At 37.5% G+C, this 20094-nt stretch overlaps 1 protein-coding gene across 1 annotated transcript; it reads right to left on the bottom strand.

The window, feature by feature from the left end:
• Positions 1–28: 28 nt before the first annotated feature.
• On the bottom strand, positions 29–19796 carry antxr2b (ANTXR cell adhesion molecule 2b). The gene is made up of 17 exons (XM_017488924.3): positions 19253–19796; positions 15895–15966; positions 15440–15511; positions 13975–14056; positions 13322–13426; positions 12318–12386; positions 9374–9454; positions 9063–9123; positions 8874–8972; positions 6865–6934; positions 5814–5892; positions 4726–4821; positions 4578–4634; positions 3871–3966; positions 3256–3432; positions 2837–2917; positions 29–576 (listed from the first exon to the last, which is right to left on the bottom strand). Exons 1-17 carry the CDS (start codon positions 19381–19383, stop codon positions 538–540), a joined length of 1467 nt encoding a protein of 488 aa, XP_017344413.1. The 5' UTR covers positions 19384–19796; the 3' UTR covers positions 29–537.
• Positions 19797–20094: the final 298 nt, after the last annotated feature.

Genomic DNA, 20094 nt, shown 5'->3' with positions numbered 1-20094 from the left:
AAGGAACATTTTCATTAATCCAGACACCTTAAAAAAAAAACACAACTCTTTTATTTTCTTTACAGTCAGCAGTGGTCAGAAGATGCCATTATGCTACTAAACATGTGCAGTCAGATTAAAATAATGAGATTAGTGCTGAAAAGGTCTGTGTAGAGTTTTTCATTGCTATTGGAGCATCAACTTATGTAGTTGCACTTTGTGAATGATTACCTGGTCTGGGATGGTGACATGTCAGATTGTAGTTTCTGTCATTTCAAAAATCTAACCGCAAGTGATCTAAAAATCCGTTTTCATTTTACTAATAAATACTGATATATTGCTGTATATAATAATAATATTGCTATAGAGAAACTCCACACAAAGAGTGCATAAGTGCATACAATCAGCAGAATTGACCAATAAAAATTAGAACTTTTCTGTATTTAGAAACATATCACACAAATATATAGAAGGAAATCATGTACAGTAATGTAAATGCGGCGCATAGCTTATACAAAATTGTGTACAAAACAACAACAAAAAGACACAGTGAGTGAACTAGTGACTCTGAATCCTTGTGAACTTGATGCAGCGACCCTGCAACACAAACAACATGCCAGTTAAAGTCACACACAGATAATGAACCACAAATTAAAGTCCTTTCTCATGTCTCACTGTTTATCTTTGAGATTAGCACTGAATATGGGAAAATATTTCGATTGATGGAGGCTGAATAATGAAGAGAAAATGTCACTGACGCCCTCTAGTGGCAGTACAATTTCTAACCCCACCCAAATCCTTAGAAACAAATGCAGCACTGTTCAAGATTTTATTTATTTATTATGTTGGATTGTGGTCTTTTTATTCTGTCAGGCCTGATAAAAATATTTTATTGACATCTCTATGTTATATACATATATTTTATAGAAGGTGTTGGATTATACTGATCAAAATGTGGTGGAAGATTCAAAGCAAGAATGAACCAATTTTCTGTCACTTTTACAACTTTGAACAAAGCACAAAGATCTTCTCTATCATTTCATAGTAAACGGCACACGCCATGGTTCCTCAGTCTTATCCATAAAGATCCGGTGGATTTTTAGGTTTTCATTCCGAATAAATAATCACTGCTCTTTGAGTCGACTCTTCTGTTTGAACGATGAAAGCTGACTCATGTACATACGAGTCTTTTTTTCTGCTTCTTTCCTTTTTTAACAGATGTAGCCGTTGTTTGCTGTGAATTTAATCAAAACGCTTCAACACATGAGCTGTTTGTTAGTGTAATTTCTGAGCCATGTGTTTGACTCTCAGCTGTGATTCAGCATGACAGGTAGGATTTTTATTTTTGTTATTTTGCTATGACAAAACATTTCACAAAACAGTCTATTCTGATATGTTCTGTCACACTGACCTTTACCGATCATTTGGAATAATTGCACTCAGCTGAGTGATCTTTCACTGTAATCTTATTTTCACTGTAATCATTTTGCGTGCACAGGAAGCTGCCCTGATACAAATAAAGGAAAGTCTGTCTAATGAAAAAGCCAAAAACAACAACAAAATCTGTTGATTTGTGTGTTTGCCTTTCTGACATACTGAACTGGCATGAGGGTGTGTAATGTCCCTAGAGCATGTAATAAATGCTGTGAATATAAAAACACAGCTGTAAACAACAACAACAAATCCAAGTAACGGAGACTAAAAACCTTTCATGAACAAAAGTACAGAATCGTCTAAAAAAATCTGTTTTGCCATCTCAGACAAAAGGATCCATACTGTCTGGTCTGGTTTCACTACACTTCCCATTCTAGACCCCGCCCACCGGGCTAGGCTCCACCCCTAAAGATTAAAAGTGGAATTAAATCAGAAAGCTGAATGTGATGTGGATGATAATAAAGTTTCAGTTTAAACATAAATATGTAAATATATACCATCAGTGCTGCCTTTCTATCTATCTATCTATCCATCTATCTATCCATCTATCGCTCTCTACCTATATATATACATATTTTTATTTAAGTTTAAATAAGTGGTCTGTAGTAGGTGTGTTGTGATATAATATCACAACAGTGGAAGGCTGTGGATCAGGTGGTAGAGCGGGTTGTCCACTAATCGTAGGGTTGGCGCTTCGATTCCCGGCCCACACGACTGCACGTGACTCCACATGACTCTACGTGACTCCACATGACTCCACATACCGAAGCGTCCTTGGGCAAGACACTGAACCCCAAGTTGCTCCCGATGGCAAGTTAGCGCCTAGCATGGCAGCAGCTCTGCTCCCATTAATGTATGAGTGTGTGTGTGAATGAGAACCAGTGTAAAGCGCTTTGGATAAAAGTGCTATATAAGTGCAGACCATTTACCATTTAATATATTCGGACTTAAGGAAAGCGTTTGGTTAGGATAGACTTCCATTAAGAGGCAAAGTAAACATGTCTCTTTAGCATAGGAGAGGTCAAAGGCCACCAACCACACTGAGCTGGATGGTGTAACAGAGTCTCGTCACTGATGTTTATGTGTCTAGTAATGTCCAGTTTAATGACCCACCTAGCCTAAATGTGTGTGTGTGTGTGTGTGTGTGTGTGTCTATTAGTCCTGATATAGCTTTCCTCCTGTGTAGCCAAACTTCATTTTAATTAGCATAATGACAAGCTCCACCAAACCTTTCCTTCACTTCTCCTTCCTGTTATCCCAGCGGCTCGGGGAGAGAAATGGAAATCTGTTTCAATAGCTGCATTGTCAGTAGAGCCGTGATCTCATTCCTGCCGGATTCCTGCCTTTAGTTCAATTTGCTCTGCTGTCAATCATGTCGCAGGCTTCGTACATTTCACGTGAGAAAGTCCGAACAGAAACGTACCTTGTCGTGTGCTGTAGGTCTCATCACGGCGACTCGGTCGTACTGTCTCCGTAGTAAAGCTGACAGAGCGTCGAAACGGCCCTGAACACGCAAACAGGAGCACGACGTTACAGTATAGACTCTACACCTAATCACGACAAGGTGACGTGCACAGCTGGGTAATTAACACTAAACGACCATGTTATTAGAACAATAGCGACTCCTGAGTGTTCATAGAGAGACCCAGGATTTATCCAGAACCAACACTGCTGTGGTATAAGAGGAATAAGACACTTGGAAAAGTGCTGTTATGGGAAAATAATCACATGTATTATTTTATATATGATTTTCCTTTAACAGCACAACACTGAGTGTTTTATTCCTTCATGCTTCCCTGAGTGATCACGGGGATTTCTACGCGAAACGAACTCTGGACTCACCTTAATCGGGGTGTACCATTTAGATGGAGGTGGGGGAGGATGAGGAGGTGGTGGTCTGCGAGGAGCTTTTACAATGGGCTCCTCCAGTTCCTCCTCCTCGGGCATTGTGACCACAGCGTTTTTGGCTTTCTCCAGTCGCGCTCCTTCCTCAGTGGAGCCTTTTCCTCCCCAACGAACCTGTCATGAGAGCAGAGCAGCATTTAGTCTTTCCTCACGCCGGCGTTTCCAGTGCTCCAGAACACGCTGGGATTTTATGTATTCTTTCACTGAAAATGTTTCAAACAAAGAAGGTAAATGTGTGATATTGACCACGTTAACTACTTTTTACAAAAGGTCCGATTTTCCTATTGAAACGTGCGATCAGACATGCCACTGGATTTGATCTAAAAAGGGTCATAAGGTTTAGCACAAACATGTGGAGGCATAATGTTTTATACTCATGGTCTTCCTACACATGGACAGTCTGACGTGCGCTGATGTTTACCGATGTTCATGACGTCACATGACGTTCATATTGAATAAATAAAAAAAGCATCTGAAGAATCTGAATATGTTCTTATATAATTCATGCATGACAGAGTTCAACGAAGAAGCCATAAATGTTGACGTCGTTACCTCCATGCGTTTGATCCCACCGACTCCTCGGCCTCCGTAGTACGACGCGTCCACGGTGGGCCATTTCTTCTTCTGTAGGGGGTCTTCCTCCGGCTCCTGAAACACACACACACACACAAGTAATTTTTTTTACAAGTACCCATATAAAAGATAGATGGTGCTGTTTCGAAAAGCTCTAGAGATGCTTTCTGAACTTCGACTGAATTCTGGATTCTGATTGGTCAGAAAGTGTCGATTAATTTCCTGACGGTAGCACAGGTTTATATTGAAGTACCCGTTCTGATACGTTATGGTTTCTATAGTAACAGCTAACTCACAGGGAATTGTACGGCGAACGCTCCACATAAACGGAATAAAAAGCGTGTGTACAAGTTGATATGGTGAAGTTTTCTTCAAGGCGACGTTTCTGTAACGTTTACGGAAGGAGTCTCCAGTGTCGGCTGTAACTTTATGTTTTCCGACATCTTCAGGACAGAGGAGTTTACGCTTTTTGTGGTTTAACAGTAACGTTTAAAGAGAGACTTGTGATGGAACGACTGTTCATAGCTGCTGTAACGTAAGTGAGAACAGGAGCGAACTTGTTTTCAGAATAGAGGTAGTCCAGAGCGCTTTCTAGGCATACAAGCATACAGAATCTGTCCTGACAAATCTCCGAGTTGGACAGAAAGACATGCGGAATAGCTGAATAGCGGGTTTTGGGTACTTACGATAAGTGGAGGAGGTGGAGGAGGAGGAGGTCGAGAGGGCGGAGGATCTTTAATGACCTGTCAGGTCGACAAAATTGAACCGTGATTACGTAATATTCATCTGCTGCTGTCACTGAGAGAGACAAGGGATGTTTACTGTGTTTCTCACCACGGTACAGCAGAGCGGCCAGAACCACCAAAGCAGAACCAGAGCCACGAGCACCAGCAGAACCAGGAGAACCACAACCACCACCACGCCATTGGACTGCCATAGCGCGTACACAAACACACACACACAGGGAGCTCACACACATTTCAGATATTAAACATATTGATTCTTGTTCTTTTGTCTCTATTGCCACAGTGTACATCAGTGATGCAGAATTATTACAACCCCACAAGTAAAATAAATTGCAGGAAAAGAAAGAAAAATTTCTGATGTTTTAAATGAAAAAAACAATTAAATAAATAAAATAAATCTTTTCTGGCAAGGATGCACCAAGTATAAGGAGTGAGGGTGCCAATACTTTTGAAAGCAACTAATTTCATAACTTATGCTCTAAAAAGTATTTGAGTTTTATGAGAGTCAATTAGACATCTCATAAATTCATTCTCATCCATTTGTGACTTTTGCTATAGTTTAACATCAATGATCCATAATTATTGGCACCCCTTTTTCAAACAGAATAGAGATTTAATGTTTGTTTTGTTTTGTTGTTTTTTTTTACCTGTAGCATGTACAGTATGCGCCAAATTCTAATTGCAAGGGTGCCGATACTTTTGAAATCAGTGCTTTTCTGTCAAATTAAGAAAACAATAAACTATATAAACAAGAATAAACTATAGTCACGGACAGGGAGCGCACCCACGTTTCACACATTCTTCTGTGATGTTTATATTAATATGTTCTTAAATATGTTTACATTGCATTTCAAATATTCATTCTCATCCATCTGTGACTTTTGCGCCACAATTATTGGCACCCCCATTCATGTAGAATGGGGCAGTGTGCCAATACTTTTGAAACCAAAATTTTTTGCTTAAGAAAATGTTTAATGTTTGAATAAACATTATATGTACGAATCTGTGAAGTGATCAGAAACGGATACGGGAACTTGCCCGCAGTACCGATGGTTCCAGAGTTGGTTTAATAATCGTACCGTACTATCTGGTGGAAAAGCGCTGTTATTATTAACACACTGAAAACACGCAGGAGTAACTCAATAATCTGTGATGACACTGTAGTGTTGTACTCACACATGTGGTGGCGTAGATCGTAATAGGGCTTGTAATGAAGGAGTGGCCATGATTAAAGCTAATCAGCACTTCAACGGAGCTGTGGAGAGACAAACAGCCTGGAATCAGACGTCTCCCAGCTGAAGATCGGACACGGATCCCGTCACGTGATATCTTACATACAGTAACGCCACAGCAGTAATGCCAAAGAGCTTTCAAGTCACTTATTCTGGATGCTGATTGATGTAGAAAAAAAACAAAACGATCAAAAATCATGCCAATTCATCACCGACTTCACACTACTCAATGTACTGAGCGCTATAGCTATCCTTTGCTAACATTAACTGGCTATTTTTTAACAAAGCTAGCTTGTTTTCTTTGCTAATGCCACATTAGACTAGATCAGGGCGGGGCTATGTTTGCGCTTTCACAAATTTGGACCAAACCAGAGATTAAAGGCTAACGATGTGGAAATAATTACGTCTACTAATGCGAGCTAGTTTACTAGCACTTAGCTAACTTTTCATCTAGTTAAGATAAGCATGCTAAGGTTAGGTAATTAGGGATAGCAGGAGGACACATAGGGCTTTCATGTGTTGTACTTTGCATATCATGCATATCCATAGGGAACTTTAGGTCATTTCCTTTTCATTATCTGGGACGTGTTTATTGAAAACGAGTAGCAGACGGCTGTTTAGCTTTCTGTATAGAGAATAAATCTTTATGTAACATTTAAGGAAGGAGTCTCCAGTGTCAGAGCTTTTAAGAGTCAGAGGTAAAGCTGTAACTTTAGGTTTTTTGGTGAAAAATAAGAGAAAGGAGCAGAAAAGTTGATCTCAGGCATCATGCCAGGGTAAACACAAAATGCAGTACACACACACACACACACACACACACACACACACACACACTGTTTCTGGGTGCAACCTCTCCTTATCAGTGCTCTCAAGGCTGCACACTGAAACCCAAACAGAGCACAGAGGATTTTTTTCTATCCCGGTGTGAGTGCCAGCTCCGAATCTGTACAGCTGCTGTTTGCTAAAACGGGAGCAGGAAGAAGAATGTAACTCACTGTCCAACTTCGGTCAACAGCGGAGCCGGACACAGCACATAAGTGTCCTTCACAACGCTCGGCTTTTCATCTAAGAGGAAAAGATATCAGCGTGAGATCACTGCAGCCCCGGCGGGTGAAACTTAATAACATGACGCCATTAAGTCTCTCAAACAATGACGCGATTCACTTAAAACAGGGCAGAGTTTCCCAAAATAGAACACATTAACATAAGCGAGGATAATACATTAAAGTGGTACCCTAGCAACGTAATCTCTATCAACTGTGTGTAGCGTGTGTGTATATAGTGTGTGTGTAGAGTCTGTGTGTGTAGAGTGTGTGTGTGTGTGATTACTACAGGTGACCATTTGGACTCTTTCCCTTGAGTAAAGAAGCCTGTCTCTTCCAAAACTCACTTATAATGCAGGTCTAAGGGCAGATGTTAAACTGAATAAATATTACACTTTACACATTTTTCTAAAACAGTTTCATAAATTCTACAGTCAAATGTGTGTGTGTGTGTGTGTGTGTGTGCATATATAAAGCTATACATTTGTAAAATTGCTCTTTTCTGAGATGGAACTCGTTTTTCAGAGGGAGTCACATGGCTCTGATGGTGTATGAATATCATTAAAAACGTACATAAAAAACGTATAAAGTATCATAACGTATAAAACATAACTTATAAACGTATAAAGTATCCAGGAGTATTATTTTTTTTATTACTATACACCGATCAGCCAGAACATTAAAACCAGCTGAGCAACATCGTGCTGGTCCTCCTCCTCTTGTGCTACGAAAACAGCTCGGACCCGTCGAGGCACGGACTCCACGAGACCTCTGAAGGTGTGTGTGGGATCTGGCACCGAGACGTGTAAGTCCTTTAAGTCCTGTAAGTCGTGAGGTCAGGCCTACGTGGACGTTTATCCAGAACGTCCAACAGACACTCGATCGGATTGAGATCTGGGGAATGTGGAGGCCGAATCAACACCTTGAACTCAGCTTGACCGGGACACCTTCTTCCATCGCCCCATGGTCCAGTTCTGGTGCTTACGTGCTCATTGTAGGAGATTCGGGAGGTGTACGGGGGGTCAGCATGGGCGCTCTGACCGCTCTGCAGCTACGCAGCTCCATACGCAGCGAGCTGCGATGCTCTGTGTGTTCCGACTCCTTTCCTTCACAGCCAGCGTGAACTTTTACAGCAGTTTGTGCCGCAGTGGCTCTTCTGTCGGATCGGACCAGACGGGTTAGCCTTCTCTCCACATGCGCATCCGTGAGCCTTCTGCGCCCATGACCCGGTCAGCGGTTCACCGGTTGTCCTTCCATGGACCACTTTTGGTAGGTACTAACCACTGCGTACCGGGAACACCCCACACCACCTGCCTGACCCGGTCGTCCAGCTATCACAATCTGGCGCTTGTCAGAGTCGCACAGATCCTTACACTCGCCCATTTTTCCTGCTTCCAACACGTCAACTTCCAGAACTGACTGTTCACTTGCGGGTGAATAAATCCCACCCCCTGACAGCTGCCACGGTAACGCCGTAATCACCGTTATTCACGTCACCTCTCAGTGGTTTTAATGTTATGGCTGATTGGTGTATATGTCTATCTATCTATCTATCTATCTATCTATCTATCTATCTATCTACACAAAATGGAAGAGAGAGAGAGAATTAAAATATTGTAGTTATTTTAGTTTAAAAATATACTTTATATATATAAGTCGAATTAATTTGTTTAAAAATGTGTTTAATATTTATTCATTTATTTTTGTCAGCATTTTTGATTGGCAAAAATCATAAGCATAAGCCTCAACATAAAATGAAATGTTTGTGTGTTGATGCGAATTTGTACAGGAGAGAATCGGACATAATGCGTCCGATCCTTGTTATCCAATTGCACGTTTGACCAGTTTACCGACAACATCATCAGGTATCTTTATCATAAGTTGTTTTTTTTTTTTTCTCAGCGCAGGGAAACACACTACATACACAGCGGATGGATTTTGCACTAGTAGGTTGAGCTTACTGTAAGCTTCCCGTTGATTCACAGACAGCGTACAGACCACGCCCTCTGAGCTCCGCCCCTGAGTAAAGCCCCTCCCTCTTAGAACGATGTTGAAGGATTCTGAAACAGAATATTTGATTTCAATTTTCAAGTATCAACGCTGAATTGATTCATTTTTCTTTTGTCCAGAACTTCCTCCAGTGTACCTACCGTTCACACAAACGCCGGAAGGCTCGACGTTAAAGATCTCTACGCAGGACTTCTGTAAAATCTGCAAATAAGCAGTGTCCGATTGGTGTTCAGACGGCAGTATGCGTACATGCTCGCGTCGTAGCTCGATGTGTTGTGAGGAATGCGCGATGTGAATCAATATCGTAACAGAAACTGAAATATTATTAAAACACTGATATTTTCCTGATGTTTCTTGTGCAAACCTGAATAACATGCAATAGCGCGATACGATATTTGTGACGCGTCACCCGGCTTTCGCAGGTTTTACTGTTAAAAATATTGTTCCTTACAGAATTCACGATCGATTTGAGCGCCTGGAATCCGTCCAGCACAGGAAACACCTGCTCTCTGCTGTCTGCAATATCAACAAGCTGGAGAAAACACACAAGAAACAGACAAATATCATCATTAAGAACTCTCTCAACACACACACACACACACACACACACACACACAGTTATTTCCACAGCCTCAGTGCATTACAGGACTGCTGCCTTTAGAGTCGAGTCTTAAATCGGTCTTAATGATGTGACATCCGCTCGTTGATGCACAACAGTCGGGAAGTGCACGGCTGCTGCAATCCAATTACAGCCTCGGATCAAATTTCGCAAATTTACAGTCGAGTGCGAAAGTTTGTACACCCTTCGGGACAAGACGATGGACACAAAGAACTTTATTTTAATGTACAGCAACAGGTGTAAATTAGTGTGTTTGGTTTTCATAGAAGTTTCTCTGTTGTCAACAAAAATATCAAAAATAAAAGTAACAAAGCGGAAAAAAATATTCAAATAATATACTGTAGTATAATAATATAATATAAATAATATACTGTAGTATAATAATATAATATAAATAATATACTGTAGTATAATAATATAATATAAATAATATACTGTAGTATAATAATATACTATAAATAATATACTGTAATATAATAATATAATATAAATAATATACTGTAGTATAATAATATCTATAAATAATATACTGTAGTACAATAATATAATATAAATAATATACTGTAGTATAATAATATAATATAAATAATATACTGTAATATAATAATATAATATAAATAATATACTGTAATATAATAATATACTATAAATAATATACTGTAGTATAATAATATAATATAAATAATATACTGTAATATAATAATATACTATAAATAATATACTGTAGTATAATAATATACTATAATAATATAATATAAATAATATCCTATAAATAATATACTGTAGTATAATAATATAATATAAATAATATACTGTAATATAATAATATCTATAAATAATATACTGTAGTATAATAATATACTATAATAATATACTGTAATATAATATCCTATAAATAATATACTGTAGTATAATAATATACTGTAGTATAATAATATCCTATAAATAATATACTGTAGTATAATAATATACTGTAGTATAATAATATCCTATAAATAATATACTGTAATATAATAATATACTATAAATAATATACTGTAGTATAATAATATACTATAAATAATATACTGTAGTATAATAATATACTATAAATAATATACTGTAGTATAATAATATCCTATAAATAATATACTGTAGTATAATAATATACTGTAGTATAATAATATACTATAAATAATATACTGTAGTATAATAATATACTATAAATAATATACTGTAGTATAATAATATCCTATAAATAATATACTGTAGTATAATAATATACTGTAGTATAATAATATCCTATAAATAATATACTGTAGTATAATAATATACTATAAATAATATACTGTAATATAATAATATACTATAAATAATATACTGTAGTATAATAATATCCTATAAATAATATACTGTAGTATAATAATATACTATAAATAATATACTGTAGTATAATAATATAATATAAATAATATACTGTAGTATAATAATATACTATAAATAATATACTGTAGTATAATAATATACTATAAATAATATACTGTAGTATAATAATATCCTATAAATAATATACTGTAGTATAATAATATACTATAAATAATATACTGTAATATAATAATATACTATAAATAATATACTGTAGTATAATAATATCCTATAAATAATATACTGTAATATAATAATATACTATAAATAATATACTGTAGTATAATAATATCCTATAAATAATATACTGTAATATAATAATATACTATAAATAATATACTGTAGTATAATAATATACTATAAATAATATACTGTAATATAATAATATACTATAAATAATATACTGTAGTATAATAATATCCTATAAATAATATACTGTAGTATAATAATATACTATAAATAATATACTGTAATATAATAATATACTATAAATAATATACTGTAGTATAATAATATCCTATAAATAATATACTGTAGTATAATAATATACTATAAATAATATACTGTAATATAATAATATACTATAAATAATATACTGTAGTATAATAATATACTATAAATAATATACTGTAATATAATAATATACTATAAATAATATACTGTAGTATAATAATATCTATAAATAATATACTGTAGTATAATAATATCCTATAAATAATATATTATAAATAATATACTATAATAACAATTAACATTGTTTCATTTGTAAAAACAAACCTGAATGCGATCTAAAAATAATCTGATAACTCATTTGTCCTGGAAATGTATTTTTAAGCGAACTTTACACACAACTGTGCATTAAACATCTTCTAAAATATCAGCAACAATCCCAGTAACAATGTCCGCTTCTAATTTATCATGAGCACTAATCTAATTGAGTCAATTCGGGATTTACACGTATACACATGACGTAAATGTTTTACATTAAAGTGAGTGAATTGTGGATATTTGATATTTGTATTGTCTATGCCGCTGTTCTATTGACTGTTACTGTAAAAAAAAAAAAAAAAAAAAAAAATCCATTTAAGGAATCAATAATCTGACCGTAGTGTAACGGAGCTACAGAGTCTCATGTTACATGGATAACTGTTTACATCAGAGTTTGCAAACTGACTACATTTATTCACTTATTAAGCAAAGAAACAAAATACTAGAATTTCAAAAGATCGAATTATTTGAAAATAAAAGATCTGGGAAACATCCAAGAGATTATTTGAAATGAGGAAATAATACTTATATGACACAAATCATACTTAATAATGAAATATCATCATCATCATCATCATCATCATCATCATCATGCGTCACGCACTTGTAGGACATCGAAGTCAGTCACTCCTACACAGTAAACACGGGCTCCGTACTGTCTCGCCAGATCAGCCTGCACACACACACACACACACACACACACACACACACACACACACACACACGTCAATATTTCCATGAGGAGAGCTCCTCGTATTCAGCGTCGCAGCTTTTCTGAGCTCTTTATCCTTTATCTTTACGAGCAGATTATTAAAGTAACTCGCGTATAACTCATGCCTCCGAGGTTGCCAGATCTTAAGTAGTACTGTCTGACAATTATTTTTCTTCCCGTAGCGTCAACATCTAGACATCTCGACCACCGCCTTTAAACACGAGCGCTCACCTTTAACCCCGAGAAAAAAAAAAACAGGTATAGAAAATGCGGACCGAAGACGAAAATCACATTATCACACTGACAGCTCGTGTAGTTCGTCGTTTTATCCACACCTCGAGATAAAGAACGTCTCTGATTAAGAACTGTAGACTTTAAAATGGAGATATTATTAACGATATATAATTAATTCATGAATACAGTCGTATTTATGCGTTTTATATTATCCTCGAATGGCATTTCATACGGTTTTTGAGCGTTACAGCCGAAACAGTACATTTCAGAGTGACGCATTGTAGTTACATCAAACTGCCAGAGAGTGGCGCTGGACTTGATACTGCTCCTGACTTAAAGTTTAAAGGTCAGAATTGCGAAATCGTAACTGAGACTGAGACGCACGTCTTGTTTCGCTCAAACTCCACCCTGCATTCTTACGTAACGTCCCGAATAGCGCCGTAGCTACGTAGCTCGTTTCTGTACTAAATCCTCACTACGCACTTTAACCCGACTCTGATTACGACCCATAAACTATACCAGCTCGCACAGCATCACGGAAACGCCTCTTCAGCTTTCCTCACTGAGCCAATTACAGAGTTCACTCACTTAACCTTCACAAAACAGACACTCGCGTGGGAAATTCGGGGCTTGTAAAATCATTTTTTGAACTAAACGCTCACCTGCTGCACTGCGAGCTCATGTGGGTAGATGCCCAGTTTCCCATCAGTCAGTGCGATAACGATGCTCGATGCTCTCGCGCTCTGAGCTTCCATCTGCTCTATAACCTGAACACATCCACACTGAGAGCGTGAACACACTCCAAGTACAAGCATGCACTCGGCGAGTACTGTTACAGGAAAACAATAATGAAATCAAACGTCACTACTGACCCGTAACATCGCATCCTGGTGTGTTTTATTCCTCTTATACCACAGCGATTTGCCAGTGATTACATTATTTACTGTATGATTTTATTTCTTAATAGACGTGTTTATGTTGTGGAACACCCTTGAAGCAAGTTAGTTCCTGTTCTCACTTATGCTATAGCAGCTATAGCTATGAGTCGTTCCCTCACCTGACACTTTTAAAGTTAGTATGACCAAAAAAAAAAAAAAAAAAAGAGAGACTCCTTCTATAAATGCTACATAAATTACAGGAAATTTACCATTACCATAAAGTCTGTTTATGTGGGAAGTCCCAGTGAATGAGTTTGTTACTATAGAAACAATAATTACTACAAATAATTGAGTGCATTAATATAAACCTGCACTACTTGTAGGAAACGAATCAACACCGGACATCTGACCAATCACGATCCGGAATCCAGCCTTACCGCTTTCAGTCCCTCGTGCATGTAGGTGTCACCAGCAGGTCTGATTTTACTCAACAGCTCCAAACCTCTGTCTATAGCAGTCCTGCGAGGACAGACACAAGAAGCGTCACGTGACTTGTGTTAGTTGCAAAGACACGTGGGTTTTGCTGAGGAAACACGTGTCGTGCTTTATCTTTACAATGAGATCAAGCGTTTTCGCCGTGCAGGAGCGGAACAAGCGCCTGTACACACTGTGTTCCTCTTAAAAACGCGCTGAACGACTACACGGGATGCAATTACACCAACCTTTCGTCCACCAGCCAACGGAGTTTGGACTGCAGCCCGAGCGAGCCTCAGCGCAGGAGCGGAAAATAAAGATATAACCTCGTATCAGGGTTTATCTCACGATCAGCGTCGCCGCTTTCTGCTTTGCAAAACCTTACCCGCGTTGCCAAAACTACACATGTATTACTTGCCTCAAAAGGTGCCCTTTTAAAGGAAACTAGGCGGAGCTAAACATGGGAACAGGGCTAATTTCAGGGCCAGAAAAAAAAAACAAAAAAAACAGAAAACGGAAGCCTGAAATGAAGAAACTAGCCAGATACATCACTTGGCAAAATGCGAATGACTTGATTAAATGAATATTTATGAATTAAAAGTTATATGATTATTATAGGAGAAAACCTTTTATTTTAAATGACAAATTGCACCTTTAAAAATTTCACAGCCTCCTTGTTTAAACAAATAAAATAACAGTAATAAGCATCATCATAATCTATGACAAATACTACACATAAATATAATAAAATTAATTAAATAGTAAAAAAAAAAAACATCACTGTTTTTAAAAAAAAATAAAAATAAAAATAAATAAATATATATATATATATATTAGTAAACAGGCACACATTTTCCGAATATATAGATTCGATTTTGGTGAGAATCTAATTTCATTTTTATTAATTGATTATTAGTTAATACTTCTGAAATGTTGATTGTTTCATTGCTGCCGGCAGCCAATCAGAGCAGGCCTAAAAAGGGGCCTAAACGATTGATAAAGCACAGCAGCCAATAGAAATAGAGAGGAGGCGGAGCATACAGCAGCAAAGTAATGGTGCAAGTCTGGTAAAGCGTCAAAGCTCCGCAAAAACTAAATAAAGTGAGCCTGTAAATAGATTACCAGCAAATATGTACCACTGTTGCTTATTTCATAAAAGATAAATGAGCCTCATTTATAAAAACCGTTATAAATCGTTCACTGGAGCGTTTTTATGTACATAAGAAATATATATTATATATATATATATATATATATATATATATATATATATATATATATATAGTTGACGAAAAGTATATCTCTGTGAGCTTTGCCTTTTATGGAGCTTTGTGGGCGTGGCTAAGTGCAAACAAAGTTGTGTAACTTTATTAATAAGACTGCTAAATGAAGCACAGTGTGAGCGTGTGTGCGAGTGTGAACACACACCTGTCTCCGGTGAGGGCGAGAATGACTTCTGCGCTCGAGGAGAACACGATAAACGAAACCCTCATCTTCGGGCTGCGAAATAAAACCACGTGGACATTAGAGAGGATACACACATCGGCGTTGAACTCGGACTGACCTCCACCCTGCAGCGTGTATACAGATCATATTCATAACTATAACAATACGCTAGCGTGCACTGAAGCCGGATGAATGGCTACTGCGGTCATGTGGGGTTGAAGGCTTCACGTAGAGTCTGCACACACACACACACACACACACACACACACCATAAAACGTCTGATGTTAAACATAGTAATCCGTGATTAGGCGTATATTTAGTGCGCACATGTTCTCGGTGTGGTTTTTGCTCCGTGGCTCTGAAGCTCTGGTCTGTTTTCATTAAAGAGAACTCTCTGGAAAAAAAAAGAAAGCAGTGAGGCTCTGAGCCTTCTTACCTTACAAAGCGATTGGTTAGCTGCTCCACAAATTCATATATCTCCCGCCAGTTGGTGGACACGCTGCCGGACCTGGAACCACACACACACACACACACACACACACACTGTGTTTGGACTGGGAAGTAAACAGGTCCATAAAAGGGCCCCAGAATGCATCAGGAGGCTACAGGAGGCCCGAGCCTCAACAAAAGAAATGTGAAATAGATATATAGAGACGAGTGTGTGTGTGAGAGAGAGAGCAGGAAAAGGAAAAAGAGAGAGAATCTGCGTGACATCGATGAAGAGAAAGAGAGAAACATGACACAAGGGAAGAAAAGGTCCTTGAAGATTCTTTGGATAGTTAGAGGGCTCACTGCCTCCTAAATTGCTTCAGAGACAAAGAGAGATAAAGAATAAGACAGAGATGGAGACGAAGAAAACATGCCTGACAGAAAGAGAGTGTGTGTGTATGTGTGTGTGTGTGAGTGTGTGTGAGAGAGAGAGAGCGAGAGAGAGAGAGAGAGAGAATAAAGGAAAAAGTTTTTTTTTTTAAAGAGAAAAGGGCAGAACAAGACAGAGAGACGTTTACTGAGAGAGCAGAGTAGAGATAAACAGAGAGGGAGAAAGTGAGACAAAGAGTGAGATGGGTAAGGAGAGAGACCCCAAGAGAGAGACAGACAGGTAGTAAGACAGATACAGAGAGACAGGGAGAGACAGGAAGTTGTAAGACAGAGTTCAACAGAAAGAGTGAGACAGACAGACAGTTAGTGAGACAGAGATAGACAGAGACATGCAGATATGTAGTGAACAAGAGACGGACGAATAGTGAGACAGGAGGATGTGTACAGTATGGAGGAGGATGGACAGGAGGATGTGTACAGTGTGGAGGAGGATGGAGCAGGAGGATGTGTACAGTATGGAGGAGGATGGACAGGAGGATGTGTACAGTATGGAGGAGGATGGACAGGAGGATGTGTACAGTGTGGAGGAGGATGGAGCAGGAGGATGTGTACAGTATGGAGGAGGATGGAGCAGGAGGATGTGTACAGTATGGAGGAGGATGGAGCAGGAGGATGTGTACAGTATGGAGGAGGATGGACAGGAGGATGTGTACAGTATGGAGGAGGATGGACAGGAGGATGTGTACAGTATGGAGGAGGATGGACAGGAGGATGTGTACAGTATGGAGGAGGATGGACAGGAGGATGTGTACAGTATGGAGGAGGATGGACAGGAGGATGTGTACAGTATGGAGGAGGATGGACAGGAGGATGTGTACAGTATGGAGGAGGATGGACAGGAGGATGTGTACAGTATGGTGGAGGATGGAGCAGGAGGATGTGTACAGTATGGAGGAGGATGGACAGGAGGATGTGTACAGTATGGAGGAGGATGGAGAAGGAAGGATGGAGCAGCCACTCATAATCTCATCATACCACACTGTTATATGAGGAACCCAAACTCCTCCTGGACTCTCCACACCCTGATAAGCATCTGTTTAAAGCAGCACACTGACGAGCCTGAAATACCACATGCCCCATCTGTTTAATAACACTAACACGTCAACCTTAAACCACACGGCCCCTGGATACACCAAACAATAATACAATTCATAACACTATCACTATTAACTCTTAATTCTTCTATTACTCTAACAGGACACAGATCTCCCTAACACTATTCAAACCCATACGTCAATTTCAGTTGGGCTTGTAATATGCATAAATATAAAAACATATCATTTATAGTTACACAGTTAAATAATGAAAAGAAACTTAAAAACTTGCCAAGGATTATCTCGGTAAGGAATTTCAGTCACTGGAGTATATCGCTTCTGATCTTATCCACACGCTAAAGAATGCTGGGTTAGTTTTTCTACCCAAACACTGGATTGAACCTTTTGGGTCATTTCACTGGGTCATTCTCTCAGTCTTGGGTAGTTTTTGGGTAGTTTTTTTGCAACTCAAGAGCTGGGTTGGATTAGATTTATTTGGAGAAACAGGAATCGTATCAATATATTTACCCATAAAACCGTTACTGAACACTAGAAAAAAGCAAAACTGTGTGATACCAGTCCAGTTTACACAACGTTAAATAAACCCCACTTTAGCAGCTCTGGCAACACACTTCTGAACACCTTCTCGTGTATAAATAAAGGAGACGCCATGTCGACGTATTTGTTTATAATGAGGTATATTTGACATTTCCAAAGGGTAAAAATACCCCTGAAAATATTCACCTGTTTATGAAATAAAATTAACCCAGAGTTTTTGTAAAAATGAAACCGTCCTTTGGGTTGAAAAACAACCCGTTTGCTGGGTTAAAATTAACACCCCGACGTGACGGGTTAGTTTAACCCAAAATGTGTTCTGTACGATATTTACCCAGCCGTTGGTCTAAAACTAACCCAATCTGGGGTGTTTTTATCCCAGTTAAAGAGTGCAGTATTCACCCTTTATTTATATTTTATAATAATAATAATAATAATAATAATAATACTATTATTCTATTATATTAATAATACTATTATAATAACTACTATTAAAATATTATTATTATTATTATTATTATTATTATTATTATTATCATTATTATTTGAAGAAGAAGAAACACATTAACACGTCATTATCATTTGGCTTATAATATGGGTAAATATTAAAATAATTTATGCAACACAGGTGGGAAATTGGTTTTTTTTTTTTTTTTTAAAGAATACAATCTTCTTTTTTTCAATTAATGCTTAAAACAGTAAGAAATTTCAATCACTGGAGTACAGAGCTTACGTGTCCAATTTTAACCAATATTCAACCTGTATTTAATATTAATATTATTATTATTATTATTATTAAGAAGAAGAACAATAATAATTATGACACTAAATGAAACAATAATAATCATGATAAGTATTCTTCTTCTTATTATTATTAATAACAATAAATTACCCATAAAAAGTTTAAATAAGTTAATAATTTAACTAAAGTTATAATAATAATAATAATAATTATTATTATTATTATTATTAGTAGTAGTAGTAGTAATAGTAGTAGTAATAATAGTAGTCGTATTTAATATTATTGCTATTATTATTATCACTTAACAAATGTAATAAACATATTTCATTATCATATTTCATTATCATTTGAATTGTAATATGCATAAATATATTACAAAAATAATTGACGCAGCATAGATCTGAATGTTAATCAGTTTAATATTATTATTATTTTTTATTATTATTATTATTATTATTATTATTATAAGTGGTGGTAGGGATAATATTATTTGTATTACAGAAAATGTATCAATTGTCTATGTAAATATTGTATTATAATAATAATAATGATTATTATTGTGAGGTGGGCGTGGTTGAACTCACCTGTCCAGCACAAAGTATAGATCAAAGGCTCCATGGCAGGACCCGTCCTCTCCTGTACACACACACACACACACGGCGAGCGCGCACAGGCGGAGGAACCGAACCGCGGCCGCGTCCGCGTGCGCGCGCATTTCTCCGACCGGGACACACCGGACGTGCACGTGCACTTTGCAACGGAGTTATTTAAAAAAAAAACAACAACAACAACAAAAAAAAGCCGGAAGAAGAACACTATGGCACTAAACAGCTCGTCGCAATAAACCACATGCTCTCTCCGAACTCAGTAATAACGTCAGAACTGCACCGAGCTACGCTCCAACAGCGCGCGCTTCCATACTAACCCGGCTGGCATAGTTACATTAATAAACAAATATAGAAACATATAAATATATATATGTTTTTAAAGTAAAAAAAGAGTCAGAAAAATCTCTCAAGCATGAATCCTTTAATCCATTCTGGTTTTCTGAGTCCGACCGTGGAGGCCTGAGATCCACCCAGCCGTGATTTCTGTGTGCGTGTGTGTGTGTGTGTGAAACCACGAGAGCGGCGAGCGCTTACAAATGTACGAGGGCACCCATGGACGCACTGCGCATGCGTGAAAACAGCGCCCTCTGCCGTACTGCTAAGCGTTTAGCTTGAAATCTGTCGACGTTTCCACAGTTTCTCTTAATAATAACACAAAAAGGGCCAGGGGTTATGAATATGCACTCCTCTTTCTCAAATAGTCCCATATCAGTAACGTTAAACTTAAACTTCACCCTGAAACACATTAAATATGCTTCTATTGAAATATTTCTGCTGTGTTTCTGTGTGATTCTGCTGCTAATTTGTTGGTTGGTGGG

The sequence above is a fragment of the Ictalurus punctatus genome, chromosome 16, assembly GCF_001660625.3.
Source record: "Ictalurus punctatus breed USDA103 chromosome 16, Coco_2.0, whole genome shotgun sequence".
Lineage (NCBI taxonomy): Eukaryota > Metazoa > Chordata > Actinopteri > Siluriformes > Ictaluridae > Ictalurus > Ictalurus punctatus.
The sequence above is the reverse complement of the archived record's forward strand: the minus strand, read 5'-3'. Positions and strand labels throughout refer to the sequence as shown.

Bases quoted from the DNA above. Each gene is read 5' to 3' on its own strand.
- antxr2b (XM_017488924.3), bottom strand. From the start codon at position 19,383: ATGCGCGCGCACGCGGACGCGGCCGCGGTTCGGTTCCTCCGCCTGTGC. The intron at 6,935-8,873 runs GTAAGCTCAACC...TTTTCCTCTTAG, and splicing joins GAATCAACGGGAAGCTTACA to ATGAAAAGCCGAGCGTTGTG. The intron at 3,967-4,577 runs GTAAGTACCCAA...TGTGTGTTTCAG, and splicing joins CTCCACCTCCTCCACTTATC to GAGCCGGAGGAAGACCCCCT.